Below are 16,666 nucleotides of genomic sequence, written 5' to 3' on the forward strand. Positions count from 1 at the left end.
AGGGCAGAGTCTGTGTTGCTGTTGATTGTTTATGTTAATTTGCCAGTGCCTTCTTGTGCTTTGGAGCCTCCTGTTTATTTGGTTCTTCTTTGGGGTCACACCAGTGAGAGTGATTCTCACACATTCTGCTTCTTGGGTGTCGTGGGGTCTGGGATGTCCCCCTAACCCCTTATTAGGGGAAGAAACGCAGTTATTAAGGATTCTTCCATACCATGGGGAGGGACCCGCTGGCGTCTGGGAATACACACTCTGACACCATTCTATGTAAACCCGGACATGCTTCTGCTCATTTTAATTAGACAGATAAAATTAGCAAGGAGATTAAGGTAAAAGGAGAAATTAAAAATATTTAAGTGTTAGGTGGAATTTACAAAAGTGAATTGAACAATGAGGTACAGGAAGGAATGCAGAGAAACACAGACACATCTGAAACGTTCCTCGGATGCCACACAGCTCAAGCCAGTCCCCAGACGAGGGGAAGAAGAACTCTCTTCTTCACCATCTTGAATCAGGTTCGGGGGATGTGGAAGAACATTCTCCAGAAACACCTTCCTTCTCCTTCTCTTCAGATGTCACCAAGAATAACGAATCAGTCAGTATCATTCTCAAATGGCCCACACTGCATCCAATTCAAACCACTCACCTGTTTCCTGTCTGAATTTGCAAGCTTTCCGGAGATTTTTTCCCTTTTTCATTTTATTTTTCTCCCTACTCTCTCTCCCCACTGAGCCAACAGGCCAATGGGGCCAATCAGAAAACCATACCGACAACATGCTCCAGCCCCTGTGGATTTTCCAGGGGCAAAGACTTCCCAGTTCTTTCTTGTTTGCATCTGTTACGAACAAGCAGTTACCTGATAACACAGACATACATAAGTGTGCCTTTGCACACGGAAACAGGTTTTTGTTTTTTTTTTCCAATTTGTGGTTTCTTTTTCCTTTTTGCAGAAAATGCAAACAAAAGAAAAACAAGGTTTTCAATTGAAGGTACATCTCTTCTTCAATATGAAGACATTAATTGAATTGGTTGGATCCCCCATGCAGTGGTCAGCAAGGTCCTTTGGCAACTGACAAAACATCTGGAGTCTCAGGAGCTGGGGTTTGTTTGAAGAAACTTCCCTACACGAGTCATGAGCAAAGGGAGATGGATGTGCGGGGAGGGAGAGGGCTCGTGAGGAGGAGGACAAAAGGAGAAAAGAAAAGAACGTCATTGGTGAGGAAGAAAATGGGAAATTACTTCTGTTTCTTCCCTCGACCTCCTTCCCTTTCTTCTTGCCGGTGGATGACTCCAGCCCACCCAGGGTGCGAGCTGAGTTCACTCTTGGGGTTTCTGACACTTACTGTTTTGTCTTCACTTCCACTGAACATCACCTTTCTGTATTTTTATCATTACATATTTGGTTCCCCACGGCACCTTAAATGTGCATCAGTCACTGAGAAATGAAGGTTGCCTATTAGGAATAGGTCCAGCTTATTCTTCATTATGAGAACGCATTTCTCAGGTGAGAAGCCAGTCTCTCCAGAACATTCCACAGTGGTCAACCTCTGGTTCCCCTTGAGCCTAGTCCTTTTCCTTCCTCTCCTCCCCACAGAAAACAAGAGTTGTCATGCCATTGCCGTTGGTGACTGACTCATCTGGACCCTCATAGACAGAATGCTGTTCAGGATCTTCTTCTGATGACCTGCCAAGGTGACCCCTATTCTCAGGAGGTCTCTAGGAGGGAAAAAGCCACAAAGAAGGGACATTAGTGCTTTCCACTGGTCAAAACTCATCACAGAAGGCAAGCTCTAATAATAGTGGGGTAGGCAAGAAAAGGTGTTTAGAATCCAATGTGGCCAAGTTTATCCAAGGCTGGCAAACATCTAACTCAATATTCCCTTTCTCAATCTCAATCTCTCCATACAGTGGCCCCTGCCTCCAATGCCCCCTCCAGCTTAGACGACCCTGAAAGTGCTGTGCATTCTTCTTCACCTGCAGGTTCTGGAGCAGCCCTTTCATTGTGTCCATGACCCTAGGTGGACTAGAACTTTCCTCTGCTGTTTTTTTTTTAACACTCCAAGCACACACTGTATGGGGCTTTGGTTATTCTGTGAGGTTTCTGCCTAAGTTAGTGATTGCCCATTGTGATTGAAAAGATGTAGGGCTTGCCTGGTTTTCTGATGTTTTCCCCTGAGTTTCCATTTTCTGCTTCTGTTAGAATTTTAATGTCATGAATTTTTAAGAAGGGTGATCTCAAAATAACTTTCAAATATCCGCCCAAGCAGGAATCCAAGGAAGACGGTTAGGATAGGGATTTGGACTGGATTCATCTTTGAGCTGTGAGTCTTAATATGAACAAGTTCATGGCTTATATTTGACTTTGGGGAGACCCATGCATCTTCTTTTAGTTAATAATATTACATTATTTGAGTGCTTCCCACGTGCCATATATTAATTCATTTATACCCATGGAAGCATTTCATAAAAACTGCCAAACCACTCAGAATCGATGATAATAATTTACCAGCCATCATTTCTCACCTGTGTCCTGTGGGTAAACAATAGACAAGTGCCTTATATGTACTATTCCACTTATCTCTCACCACAAACCAATGAGGTGGGTACTATTATTATTTGCATATTTATAGACGAGGCAAGCAGGGCTCAAAGAAATTGAGTAACATGTTCAAGATCACACAGCAGGTAAGCAGTGGTGGAGCTGGGCTTCAAACTCCGGACTGCCTGGCTCTCAGTTACCCTGCACGGCTGCTCTCAGAATTCTTCTAGTGTCCTGACTGTACTCTCTGGAGACCCCCTGCCCCAGCAGGGCAGATGGCTCTGAGCACTGTACATGAGACTCATGAGAAGGCCCCTGTGCCGGCTTCCTGTCTACACCTGGGCCCTCCCAACTCCTCCTTTCAGCTGGTGGTCAGCCTCCCTTGGGTTGCAGCTGGCCTAGATAGTCAAATTGTCCACGTCTTTTCAGCAAATACTTTTGAGAGGTATCCTTGAATTCTGAATTCAAAACTGTCCTGCAATCTACTTTATTTAGTTACACATGTTCTTTTTCTGCCTTTTATCACTCAAGAAGCACAGGAAATTGCTCCAATAGTGTGTGGACATTTTTTACTTTTAACTAAATCCCTTAATTTTCAGTTTCACTTTCCTTTTATTTTTCCTCTAGCTCTTTATCATGTGGCTATTCCCAGACTGAAGGAATGTCTCCACTTGATTCCTTAGGCTTGTGGAGGATCAGGTGATGCGGGTCCTCATACTCATCCCATGACAGTGGGAAATCAGATACAGTCCTGCACTCATGGACGCTCATTCCACTTCTAAACCCAAGCATCCTTTTTAGCTCTGTAAGATGGGGAAGCTGGTTTTCCACTGGGAAGGGCTTATTTTTTATTTTTGGTGTCTGATGATAATTCATGATGACAAGGGCTTTTTAAGGCATCACCAGGAATTGAACTCAAGTGTAAAAAATGAATTCTGGTGTTTAGTGGATCCAAGGCTAGAGGGACATCCAAGCCATTTCCCAGGAGAAAGTGGAGGTTCCAACATTTCTGGAGGGAATAAACCTGAGAGACGTGAAGCTGGACTCTAGGAAACTTGATTGCAGACTAGGAGTCTGGGATAGAAGGCTGAGGGTCAATCAGCTGTCCCCCTGGCACCCAACTGCTAGAGTTGGAAGACCCCCACCTCTCCCCAGGGACTCAGTAACTGGCCCACCCCAGGATGGAACCCCAGCCCAGAGCACTGTGTCTGAAACAGCACAGGTGATCAGTAAGCGTTCGTCCATTACCTGGCAGGCTGACCAGGGGAAATATGTGTCACAGGCCACCAACCCTAGCTGCAGCAGGGCAGCTGGTCAGGTCCCCGCTGGTGTGTGTGTATGCATGTGTGTTCAGAATTTGACTCTTGCCCACTGTAATCCAGATGCAGATTTGAGTCAGTCACATTAGAATTACCTAGGGAGTTTTAACATCCAGATGCTCAGGTCTCACCATGTACCAAATCACTCAGAAGATCTGGGTGTAGGAATCAGGCATCAGTCGTTAAAAGGATCTCAGGAGACTCAGTGTACACGCACCAAAGTACAGCCCCTTGCGTCCCCAGTCGGATAGGCGGGAGCATATGGAGCCAGCAGTTAGGAAAGCAGGCTTCAGTTCCCGCTTTGTTACCCCTGACAGCCCAGTCCGCAGGCACTAACGCCATCGCCTTTCTGAATCTCTGAATGGAAGGGGTAGAACTAGATACAGATTTCTCAAACTGCAGGTCCACAGAACCCTGCCTTCTGAAATACAGTTCCAAGGTATTTAATAATTTTCCATGGGCTTCTTTATCTCAGGATTTTTCATGGCCTTTACAGTGCTAATATGTGGAGTGAATCTCCAGGAGAGTGATAAAGTACTCAGTATTTCCTAAATTTATTTGACCATGGGACCTTTTTTCCAAGGAGAACCTATTAACATTTCCCAGAACGGGTGCTGCTCAGAACATTCTTGGGGAAATGATGGACTGCATGGGTCTTTAAGACCCTTTCTGGCTCTCATCTTATTTGAATAATTTTAGTTTTTGTATTCCTCCACACTCCTGTGGGGGCTGCAGTTGGAAAATAATTTGTGGGGGCTGGAAACGTCTGCTTATTTACAAGCGCTATCTGAGGACGAAGACAGGCTCCAGGCGCATAGGCGACTGCTGCTGAATCAGTGCTCTGCCTCTTCCTGCTCTGATGTTTAAAGTGCTGGCTGGCTGTGTTCTTTCCATCTGGATGCTCTCTTTGATGGGCTGAGTTTAAAAACTTAAACAGAGGAGAGGCTCTCGGTGATTAGGCAAATGACATATGGCAGTGGCTTGGAGGAACTCTCATTTGGGACCTGGAATAAATCTCAGCCTCCCCACCTCACCCTTCCATCTTTCCCAGGCTCTTCCCCGCCAGGCCTGGTTCTATCCCGAGATGGGGCTCTGAGGATGAGGCCAGACCCGCACCACGAGGGACAGCAGCGAGGGAGCCTTGACCTCCACCCTCAGGCAGGACAGAGACGATGCCCACCACTTACTCTGATGTCATCTGGGTGACCAGCTGGAGGGACGTGAAGCCGGCAGTGAGGAAGCTGTCCCTGTACTGGACCATCTTGATGGCGCTGAGCCAGTCATCCACGGTGGTGAAGGCTGTGAAGTCTGGGATGGAGCGGTCGAGTAGGGGCTGGGAAGGCCTGCGAGACAGAGGGCAGCAGTGACCCTACAGCTGCAAGGGGGCATGGGCAGACCACACTCCTGGCGGACGGTGGACTTCATGGAGGTTCGGCGCCTCTGGTGGGATGAGGATTATGGAGGAAACCGGGGCTGACCCTTCCTTCTCTACACAGTTCTGGCCTGGCACAGCTCCTCAAGGCCAGGTGGCCCATCCTCCTGTCCCTGGGCTCTGTCCCATGCCAGTCAGCCCAGACCGGCAGACTGACACAGCGTGCAATCTGAAGGGAAGAGAAGGATCCCAATCCTTTGTAAACTGAAATCTAAGAGCTTCACCAACCAAAGATATGGTTCGTTTACAAATATATGAAGTTCACTGCGGCCTCCCCAGTGTTGGCAACATTCTTTCCTCCTTGTTCCGTCCTCCACTGACTGAAAGAAATGGAATAGAGCAGCCCACCACTGACCTTCTCTCGCATAGTCTCAGAGCAGACCCCCAGGTGCCACCTCCAGAAATCAGGGTGCCATCTTCACATCGCCCTCACCTTCAGCATCCACACCCAGCCCTTCACCAAGTCATAAAGATTTGACTTTCAAAACGTCTCAAGCTCACTTGCTTCTTTCTACACAATTAGCCTGATTCAAGATGCTATCTCTATGGTTACTGCCATGTCCTCCTATCAAGTCTGTCTTCATGCTCCCTTCAACATCAGGTCCACACTAGCCTGCACTCTTTAAAAAAGCTAGATGTGATCGTGACAGGAACCCCCATCCCTTACCCCTGATCCATGTCAAACTTGACCCACTTCAGTGGGTAATCATTGCTAGGAATACTCAGAGGCCTTAGCAGGGCCTAAAGGCTCTGAGCATCTGGCCCTTGCCTATCTTCCCAGCCTCAGTCCCCAACTGGTCCCCTCACAAACAGCACTCCCAACACGCTGGCCCTGTCCTTCCCACGCTTGGCCCTCTGCACAGGTCGGGGAACCCTGACCCTCTACTCCCATCTCGCTTTCACTCAGCTAATGCATCCTCGCCCTTCAGCTCTCAACTGAAATAACAGGCATCAGGGTCACCTCCCTCACGCAAGACCAAGGTGTATGCTCTCCAAGTATCACATACTTCCCTGCCACACTGGCCAGCCAAGTGTCAACTGGAATATCTTTGGGCAACCATCTGCTTAATGTGAACTGCTCCTAAATGATTCTGAGCTCCATGGGGGCATGTCTATCTTGCTCATTCTATATGGCCAGCAAGGTCATGGCAGTTAGCACATAAGCACCCAATACACTCTGGTCCAAAGGATGAATTAAAAAACAAGTTAACACTGCAAATGTAGATGAGTGATGTACAGCTGACAGTTGCTGACAGTAGCTGACAGCTCTGTGCATTTGCTAGTAACAAATCCAATTGCTCTAAATTTCTGTCCCATAGCTGTCAGGTTGGCCAAGGTTCCAAGTCTGCAGCTCCCCCTGCCTCATACACTGAAAGGTGTCTTCTGGAAACCGAATTGCCCAGAAGTGGGGTCTCGTATCAGTCAGATAAGATCAACCTAATTATTACAGAGCCCGTGCCCAGTCCATCTGAGGCCAACGGACATAGAGAGCCAGACAGGCATTTGATCATCTGTCTACAACCCATGCTGGGGAGAGGGAATATTTCAGAAAGGTAGAGGGGAAAAGGAAGGGAAGAGTCTTGGAACTTCTTCCATCTGTGGATAAGCTCAGCTACCTCTCCCTTGCTCTCAGTGGATTGAAGATTAGCAGCCTTGCTCAGGGCTCTGCCCAACTATGAGACCCCACCCCCACCCCAACCCCCCCCAACTAGGTACCACCCTGCTCTACCGGACTCACACGGCGGTGATGGTAGCCACAGTCTTGAGACTTGCCGGGTTCCGGATCATCTTGTCCAGGGTGTTAACAATCTCTGCAAAGCGGGGCCGGCTGTTACGGTCCTTCTGCCAACAGTCCAGCATGAGCTGGTGTAGAGCAGCTGGGCAGTCCATGGGAGGGGGCAGCCGGTAGTCCTGCTCGATGGCATTGATGACCTGCAGGGACACACATGAGAACAAGTATGATTGCTGATGAGTCACTAGCCAGTCATTCACAAATTAGCCCCTGAGGGTGGAGCCTCCTTGCCTCAGGTGTCCTCATTCTGTGCCACTATACCTGTCACTATAATAGACTTTATGGGTACTTGGCTTCTGCCCCTAGACTATGAGTTCCCAGAAAGCAGGGCCTGCATCTTATTGTGTCTTTGTGTCCCCAGCTACTGGGATAGGGCCTGACATATACTAGATGGCTATGAAATGTTTGCTAAAGAATGGTTGGAGCTTCTCCTTTGAGAGGATGCCAGGCCCAATCTTGCCTTCCTGGCAGCTGGTGGCACCAGGGCAGATGAAACAATGGCACACGGAAATGCAATGAACCCGCTGTTTGCAAACAACACCCACCAGAGCCCATGGTGGGCCTCGTCCTTCTACTGCTATGGGAAGAGAAAGGGAGAGAGGGGATCAGAACGTGATGGAGAACCTACTTCATGCCAGGGACCCTTTAGATGCTTTCTAGACATTATCTGCCTTAGTCTTCATGAGGCAGTGGTAGGAATCTGATAGAAGATAATTCAGTTAAACAAACTGGTTCAGTACAATGACAATGGTAGAAATAACAAGGTGATCCAACATAAATATCTTCCATCAAGTTTTGTTAATTTTCATAGATTCCAGGGGATGATTTTGTAAAGATTTTAGGATCTGTAAGCACCCTTTACTCCTCAGTTTCCAATTCATTTAAATTAATTATGCCTGCTCTCTGGTTTTGGAAATAGTAAAAATAATTATAAGCAACCCAGTGCTAAACATACAAATTTATTATGGCACACTCATAGCACAACGGAAGGAATGGAATACAATGCAGGCCTTAAGATGTTGCAAAAATGTACCTATTGAGATAGAAATATACTCCCATTATAATACTAGGCAAAAGAGCAGGCTGTCTAAGTGCAGGTACGGTATAATCTTACTTTTGTAGAAAAACAAGAATCAAAACAAAACAAAGACTAATAATTACACACATACATAGAAAAGTCCTTGGAAGGATCTACACCATGGAGCTAAGGGTGGTTGCCTCTGGGCAGGTAGAAATATGAATGCCCTTTGTGTTTGTCTTTTTCTTTCTTTATATGTTTATACCCTATAATAATTAGGTGTTGGTTTTACATTAACATAAACAGTTAAAGACCTTTAACAACATAGGAAATAATTTGGAGCTCAGGAATTTTCAGGTGTTTTTGCTTCTACTTTAAAAAATGTCAGATTCATTTCAATTGATTATTCTTTTTTTTTTTTCCACTTTGTAAATTGGTCAGAAAGTGAATATTCTTGATTAGTTTATACTGTTACAAATTCTATGCATGGTATTCAGGGCATGAGGGGGAATGAGATAATATAATAACCTGAAGTCATTAGAGATAATCAAGGTATATTATTACTTCTATTCAATGTGGCAAAAAAAAAAAAAAAACACCACCCACAATGTTTCAAAAAAACAAGCACACAAACCATACCAATATGATCACTTTATAAAAAACCAGCTACTGTGGATGTGCACTTCTGAATAATATGTTATCCCACCAACAAATGTTTATCTCGGCCAGACTGTTGTCAATCAGATTACCTGTTACCCTCTCAGGAGTCCATTTTAGCCCTATTTTCCCCATGAGGAAATGAACATGCAATCGGGGCAGTTATTTACCTGAGGGCACGCAGCTAGTGAGGGACAGGGCTGGGAAAAGAGATATCTAAGTTCAAGTTCTGAACACTCTGAAGCCTACTCTTTCAGACTCTGTGGGATTGCCACAGTGATCTCAGCCTGGAGAATAGTCATTGGAGCTGTTTGATGTCTTCACGGTAGGAAATGGGGATATGCAGCTAAACCAAGTAACCCAAGAGGGCGAGTAACAGGACATCCTTTCTAGCTCCTTCCAGACAGCCAGCTGGAGGGGCCCAGTCACAGAGTTCCCACTCAGCATGGGGACAAGTGGGATTACCCACTGAATGGCTCCACAAGCTCTGGATTGCCTAAGGACTAGCTGGTGGGGCCAGCAGGAGGGGTTTGTGTTCAGATTCAACTTCTTTGAAGGGGTTGGGGCCCCTAAAGTCTTTCAATGCAAGGCAGTTCATGTTCCCCTAAACTGCTGGCCTCGTTGCTCAAATTATTTCATGGCTAGATTCCCATACACCAATGTTCCCCCCAACAAGATTCTTCTTCTGCCTGCCCAAAAGGAGAAGGAGCACTGGAGGCAGAGCCCTTCTGTGGGCACAGCTCAGAGGTGCGGCCAGCCGACCCAAGCACTCCTGGCACATCACTGAGTGGCCAGAGCACTGGCTTGCTCTGACTCTCCTGTCTGGGAGCTTTAGACCAGATGGCATTTAGCCGCTTTACCCCTGTCTCCTCTACACACCACCTCTTTAGAAGCTCCGGAAGACTGTTCTGGGGTTTGATTATGTATTTCTTCCGTTTGCTTGATGTGCTGACTTTCTTTTTAAGAGGACATCAAAGAGTCACTGATCCCTCCTCCCTGCAGGCCCGAAGCCCCACGCACTGTGCCGGTGATGGTGTGGCATTGCCATTGAGTACATAGACCTTGGAGATCTGGGTTAAAATACTAACTCCACTTCTTATTAGCTCCAGAAACATGGGAGAGTCACTTGACTTCCTGAAACTGCACAGATGGGGGTGTCGGAAGACTCAAGTGATACAATGAGCAGCAAAGGTGAGCGTCATGGAAAGGATCCCATCATCACATGGAGGCTGTCACTGTGGCCACGGCTATTACAGTGGAGGTCTTCTCTGCAGAAAGTGCTGCTGTTCTCCAGCAGCCATCTGGAGGCTTAGGAAGACGGTGTCTGGAAAGCACCAAGCACGCAGTGGGGACTTGTTAAATGGCACCTCTCTCCCAGTGTGTCACCTTTTGTGACAGAGGAGACAGAAACCCCCTCCTCTGCTTTTGCTTACAAAATTGGACTTTATTCCATCTGCTGTTTCTTCTGGACACCTTTGCTGTTATTGCTTGAGTAGATAATACTTTGGGAGCAATGATGTTTCTTAAAGCTTTTCTCTCTGCTCCAGAGAAAAATGGGTAACATTAACCTATGATTTTACCAGTGGCTCAGTGGTAAAGAATCCACCTGCCAATGCAGGAGACCTGGGTTTGATTCCTGGGTCAGGAAGATCCCCTGGAGAATGAAATGGCAACTCACTCCAGTATTCTTTCCTGGGAAATCTCATGGACAGAGAAGCCTGGTGGGGTACAGTTCATGGGGCTGCAAAAGAGTCTGATATGACTGAGCTACTAAACAGCATTCATTTACTCATGTCCTTCACTGAAGCACTATACATTTGAAGATTTTTATTCTCTTTTTAAGGACTGGCGTTTTCTAAATTTTCTGAGTACATATAAGTTGTATTCAAATTAAAACATTATTATTTCAAAAAAGTATTTGTGATCCTCTAATGGGGCTTTGGGATCACTCCCTGTCACACCTGCCTCACTGGTAGCTGTGGAGAAAGCCAAGAGGAGGCAGGAGAATTGGGACTTATAGTCCCAACACCAGTGACTGCATCTTACTTGTGAACAAAGATGTGACCCAAACCTGGGGTCAGAGGGCATCCTGCTGAGCAGACTTGAAAATCAGAGCAAGTACTGGGCCCCTTGGGCTTCCCTGGTGGCTCAGACTATTAAAAAAATCCACCTGCAATGCGGGAGACCTGAATTCTACCCTTGGGTTGGGCAGATCCCCTGGAGAAGGGGACAGCTACCCACTCCCATATTCTTGCCTGGAGAATTCCATGGATAGAGGAGCCTGGCAGGCTAGAGTCCATAGCAAAGAGTCGAACAGGACTGAGCGACTTTCACTTCACTTCTGCCTGGGCCCCTTTCCTTGATCCATGACAAGATGAGATAAATGGATGTTGAAAGACTGGTGACTGAAATGAGATCAGATGGTATCTCCAGAGAGAAGCTGATGGTGAGTGTGGCAGTGAGAACATGTCGGGAGCTGTCATGGAGCAGGCCTAGCTCACTTTGAATGGTCTACGGCGACAGGTGCAGGGGGCTGCCTTTGCTCACCTGTACCCTGGGATGGCAGGTGCGGGGTTGGGTGGGGATGAGGGGCAGGTGGTCTGGACCAGGGGCCCAGGGCTGGTGCTCCTCTTTGAAAGGAGCAGGACCCCTCCTCCTGCCTGCTATCTCCAGCAGGGCTCCCAACTGCCCCCAGACACGCACTTTTCATTAGTGAGTTGGGCGGTGGGCGGGCTTCCTCGACCTTCCATGTGGAGAGTGAAGTGGAGGAGCTCAGAGCAGTGGTGGATCCAGGGCAGAGGGGGTTAAGTTGAGCTCTGATGTTTCAATAAAACCGCAGCTCCTCTCCACAGACACTGCCACTCTCATTATCTCTGTCAATCAGATCCAAGCAGTAGAACTTCCAAGTTCTCTCTCTGGCTGACAAACTCTCTGTACATGTTCAAAGAACTTCCTGGGCTCTGGAAGCCCAATTACCAGCACTCCGACTTGCCTCTGCAATTCTCTTTCTTAAAGCCTTTCAATTGTCATCTGTAAAATCCTTTACTGCCACCACCTCAGTGGTTTCTGATGAGTAGGGCTGCAGCCAGGAGCCCCTCCTGGGTCTCTCCCAGGCCGGGTCGGGAGATGCCTTCTGAATGGGCAAAAGTCACTCTCTGCCTTCCACAGAGAGTAGACTGGTACTTGGGACAATGGTGAAAGGCTTTATTTTAGGGGGGAAAAAAAAAAAAAAGAACGAAAAGAGAATAAAACTGCTCCTTTGCAGATGTTCCTATTCCCTTTGAGGCCCAGCTCAAGCATTAAATATCTGGAAACCTTCTTTACCTACCCCCAAATGTTCCCATAGTCCTATGTATATGGTACTGGGCTGTAAACCCCCAAAGAATAAAACCAGTAAGCACAATGCTTAGTCACAGTTAGCAAACTCTGAGTGTCTGTTGAGTGAATGATTTGGGATTTCTGAAAGTCTAATATCAGAAACTCCATTTGTTTTCAACAGAGGTGAATACATTTGCTGAGAATATCCTGAATGTCAAATCTTGCCTGTCAGAGAGTTTTCTAATCCATTCCACATGTGCTGAATTGTTCTTAATCGGATTACAGTCTCTGGGCAGGGCAACATGGGTCTGCTTTTTCTGGCTAACATTTATTACTCATCTAGCTGACAGTGTGGACGGAACCAGAGTGCAGCTGATTTCATGAAAGCAGCCTCGGCATCAATTCCGACACTTACTGATTTGACACGCTACAGGAGCAGAGGCAAAGCATGGAGAATCAGAGATAATAGAGGATCTAGACACCACCCATGGTCGGCAATAGAACCTGGCTGAGGAAACAGCTTTTTCGCCTGCTCTGGGCTGAAGGCACTCTACCCTCTGGAGCAGGCGGCATTACCACTAAGCACCAGCTCCTTTTCTGTCTCATTAGAAAGTGTTTTCTGGGTGCCCGGGTCACCACCTTTCTTAGCCTTCTGAGCAACAGCTATGGCTGGAAACCTCTGACTGGACAGGGGACTGGTTGGGGGCCAACTTCTCCAGTTTACCAGTGCCTCGGGAGCCCACACCCAGGATGCAAGTGCTTCTGGGATGGCTGTTTGCCCCATCTGGACTGGGCCAGCCCTGTCTCTTCTTCCTTGGAAGTTGGGGGAAGATAATAACTGCTACCCAGTGATGGGAAGAGCAAGTGAGAACACAGGTAATGCATATATTGCAGACTGCGATCCCCTTGGCCCCAAAGGAACTGTATATATTCAGAACACAAGGAGTGGTCCCAGGGATGGGGTGGGGGGAACCCAGGTAGGATTTTGATTGTGACCTTATCAAAGCAAATCATCCACAAAAGGTTATCCACTTTTTGGTAATTATGGAGCAAAGGGTCCCATCTGGAACACCCTTAATATGCCTCTGCTAAAAGCATCTCAGATAATGCTTCTCTTTCCTGTCTCCCTGTCCCTTGAGGGTCACTGACCACTCAGCTTGGTCCCCTCCCAAGACCCGTCTGGAGCTGACCAACTCTGGGACTCTTGCTCAGCACCTCCTTCACTGACAGGTGCCAAGGATTCAGAAGAGCAGATTCTCAGGAAAGAATGGCCTTTACAACGAACTCCTCCCTTTAGAGCACGGAAGTCGCAGACAAAAGCTGGCTCAACACAGCACATCCATCAGAGTAGAGCAGCTGGAAGCCAGGTCCTGCCAGGCAACCAGCACTGCTTCCTCTCCATCACACATGGTGACAGAGGGCATGCAGGCAAGTGCTTGGCAGCAGGGTACAAGTCCCTGGTCAACTTTGGGCCTGATCTATTCATGATTCAGGCCATTCAGAACCAGCCCATCATCTCCTGGATTGGTCAGGGCACATTTACAGGCTTCGGGGTCATAGGAACCATCACATCTCTGTGCTGGGTTCTTGATTAGATCAAACATTGGTGCAAAGGAGGTCCCTGCATCCCCTGCATCAGACACTTCACATTCAGGACCCAAGGCCCAGTGAGAAAGCAGGTGGGCCTGGCATGCCAGAGCCCTGGGACCCCTGGGGTGAGGGTGGTAGCAGCCAGGAGCAGCTGACACTTACATCTTGGTTGGACATGTCCCAGTAGGGTCTCTCTCCAAATGACATGACTTCCCACATGACAATCCCGTAGCTCCAGACGTCGCTGGCAGACGTGAACTTGCGGTAGGCGATAGCCTCTGGAGCTGTCCATCTCACGGGGATCTTGCCTCCCTGGGGGAAGAAGGAGCCTGGTCAGTCCAACCACTGGGTTCCCAGTCGGTAGGAATAAACTGGGCACACACATCCATCCTTCCACCCCTACACCGATGTCTTGCAAACTAGGTCAGCAGGGTCCCCAGGCAGAGGAATCTGCAGGGCTGGTCTCTCTCACACCATGTGTGGGCACACTGCATTGCTCCACACCAGAGGTGGTGACCGGGGTTGCATTCAGCCCCAGTTCCCTATGTCCTGATCCTACCATCACCATGGGTGAGAGGAGCAGCGAAACTAACAGAGAGCCACTACCACAGGACACTGTGTGAAATCAGCTACGTGAGTCGTGACAGGCAGGTGTAGCTCTGCTGACCTACAGTATTATACGTACGAGTCACAACACTTGGGTCAGAAGGAAGCTAAGCAAGCAAAACAGGAAGACAGTGAAGGTAATACCTCTGGACACCCCCAACCACAAATCATCCTCTGCCCCCTACACCCTGTGCTCCAGCCCCGGGGACAGGCTGTCCTCACTGTGCAATCCGAAGGCAGCCCTGGCTGCACTTGGTTTACCCGGCCCAGCACTGAAAGATGCTGGCTCTCCTCCCTGCCCTTCTGTGCAGGTTGATATCCAGAGCTGCAGACACTTTCCTAAATGGCCACTCTTAGGTTTGTTTCCCCATCTTACCCTCCAGCCCTACCCTGGAAGTTTTCGGCTTGGCTCTCTGCTTGGCCCTCGGGTCATCTGCCAGATCTCAGCCTATTTTGTTTACCAGTGTGCATGCTCAGCCACAAAGTCATGTCCGACTCCTCGCGACCCCATGGACTAGCCCTCCAGGCTCCTCTGTCCATTAGATTTCCCAGGCAAGAATATTGGAGTGGGTTGCCATTTCCTCCTGCAAGGAATCTTCCTGACTCAGGGATTGAGCCTGCATCTCCTCCATTGGAAAGCAAGTTTCTCACCACTGAGCCACCTGAGAAGCAAGGGATTGCTATCCATCCATTTGTACATGTACCCCGTCAACAGATAGGCAGCAGGCACTGCTTTGTGCTAGGCCTTTCCTGAGGAGCTGGTGTCCCAGAGCTGAGCCAGCTAGGGGCCCTGCCCTCAACCTGCACTGAGCATGGGAAGGCAGACAAGAAACAGAAACTTAATACATACTGTTAACAGGATGGAAAGTGAGGGTGAGGCCGAGGGGGATACAGGGTTTGTGAGAACTGGAGGAGACTCCCTAACACAGGAAGGGGTCAGGGAAGGTGGTCAGGAACAGTCAGAGGGGTAGTTCTCTGGAGCCTTTGGCCAGATGTGGATACCAGTACTGTCCCTTTCTACTTGTGTGACTTAGGGAAAGTTACCTAACCTCTCTGTGCCTCTGTTTCTTATTGCCAAAATGGGGGTAATGATCACACTTACATAGTCAGGTTGTCATGAAGAAAACAAGGTTACTATCCATCCAGTACTGGGGCAGGGCCAGGCCTAGAGGGTCCATGCTATCCACTTGGTAACTAGTTAATCAGGCAGGGCATGTGGAGGAGGGAAGTCCAGGCAGAGAGGAGCATGGGCAGATGCTGGGGTAGCAGGCAGCAGAGAGGGAGGTAACTGCCACCAATGTAGGGTGGTCAGAGCACAGAATTCTGAAGGGGGATGTAAAGAGAGGGCAGCTCTCTCAGGAACTGATGCCACTCATGGGGGCAGAGTTCATCATTCTCTAGGGAAAAAACGATCCTCATTTTTAAGTCTTCACACCAAACACTGGACTTCACTGCCCTGGCCCCATTGAGATGCCTGGGCTCTGCCTCCATAATACATGAAGCCTACAGCTCCCTCCATCCCCTTCTCATCTGCCCCCTGCCTTGACTGAAGGAGGCTATTTTTATACTGACCATCCTCATGATCTGTTCAGATCACCAGAGATACACGCTGGACTTCAACAAAACATACCTTTAAAATGTATAAGTGGTTAAGCTGAGCGCCAGTGAGAGGAAAGGGAGCAAACTGCAAAGCGTATTTTTATCTGGTTTCCTAGCCGGGGTCTGGGAGGGATGAAGGCATTCTGGCCCCAGCCTCCCCAGGCACATATCCAGCTTTCTGCAAAGAAGACAGCTCTGATTTCCCCCAGGACTGTGGCAGGCCTCTGTGGTGGGAGAGTCCTCAACTCAAATACCAGCCATGTGACAAATGCCTTGAGGGCAGGCTCGGGCCGCGGAGGCAACAGGATGCTCTGTTCTCACCATCCCCCCAAACATGAATGAATTGATTGGTTTTATCTCCTTGGTACCATGGTTGGGAAGAGAGGTGGCAAATCCAGCCAGTGAACCAGTTGTTGAACACAGTGTCCGACAGCTCAGAGATCCCATGCTGTGTGCCCACACTGGGTAGGGGATGATGTTGCCACACCCGGAGAGGACCTGGGGCTCCCTTGGAGCAGAGGGGTCTCTCAATACAATACACCTGGGTTACTTAAGGTAGGAGAGAGCAGGAATTTAATTAGTGTCAGGCTGTGAGAGAGAGAGAGAGAGAGAGGCAATGAGACTCTGTGAGTGAAAACTTACCAGTGAGAAAGAAAATGTGGTCATGTGGGTCTGTGGATAAGAGTCAGGGCTTATCTTTTGCGTCTGTTTGTGTCAGGGAATGGGGAAGGGAGATGAAAGCGTGCTTCTCCTGAATTTCAAAGAGGCGATTTGGGAGTCTGAAGGTGTCCTCTCTGCC

General features: G+C 48.3%; 1 protein-coding gene across 2 annotated transcripts in view; it reads right to left on the bottom strand.

Annotated features, from left to right (window-relative positions):
• The window catches only part of EPHB1 (EPH receptor B1), a 453,923-nt gene continuing 437,532 nt past the window's right edge, over window positions 276-16,666 (bottom strand). For both annotated transcript variants that reach the window (XM_018050923.1, XM_018050926.1), the window contains 4 exons: window positions 13,825-13,974; window positions 7,026-7,219; window positions 5,043-5,198; window positions 276-1,713 (listed from right to left, as the gene is read on the bottom strand). In XM_018050923.1, coding sequence (XP_017906412.1) covers window positions 1,605-1,713; window positions 5,043-5,198; window positions 7,026-7,219; window positions 13,825-13,974 — 609 coding nt within the window. In that variant the 3' untranslated portion in view covers window positions 276-1,604. The remainder of the gene's footprint in view (window positions 1,714-5,042; window positions 5,199-7,025; window positions 7,220-13,824; window positions 13,975-16,666) is intronic.

The sequence above is a fragment of the Capra hircus genome, chromosome 1 (assembly GCF_001704415.2).
Source record: "Capra hircus breed San Clemente chromosome 1, ASM170441v1, whole genome shotgun sequence".
Lineage (NCBI taxonomy): Eukaryota > Metazoa > Chordata > Mammalia > Artiodactyla > Bovidae > Capra > Capra hircus.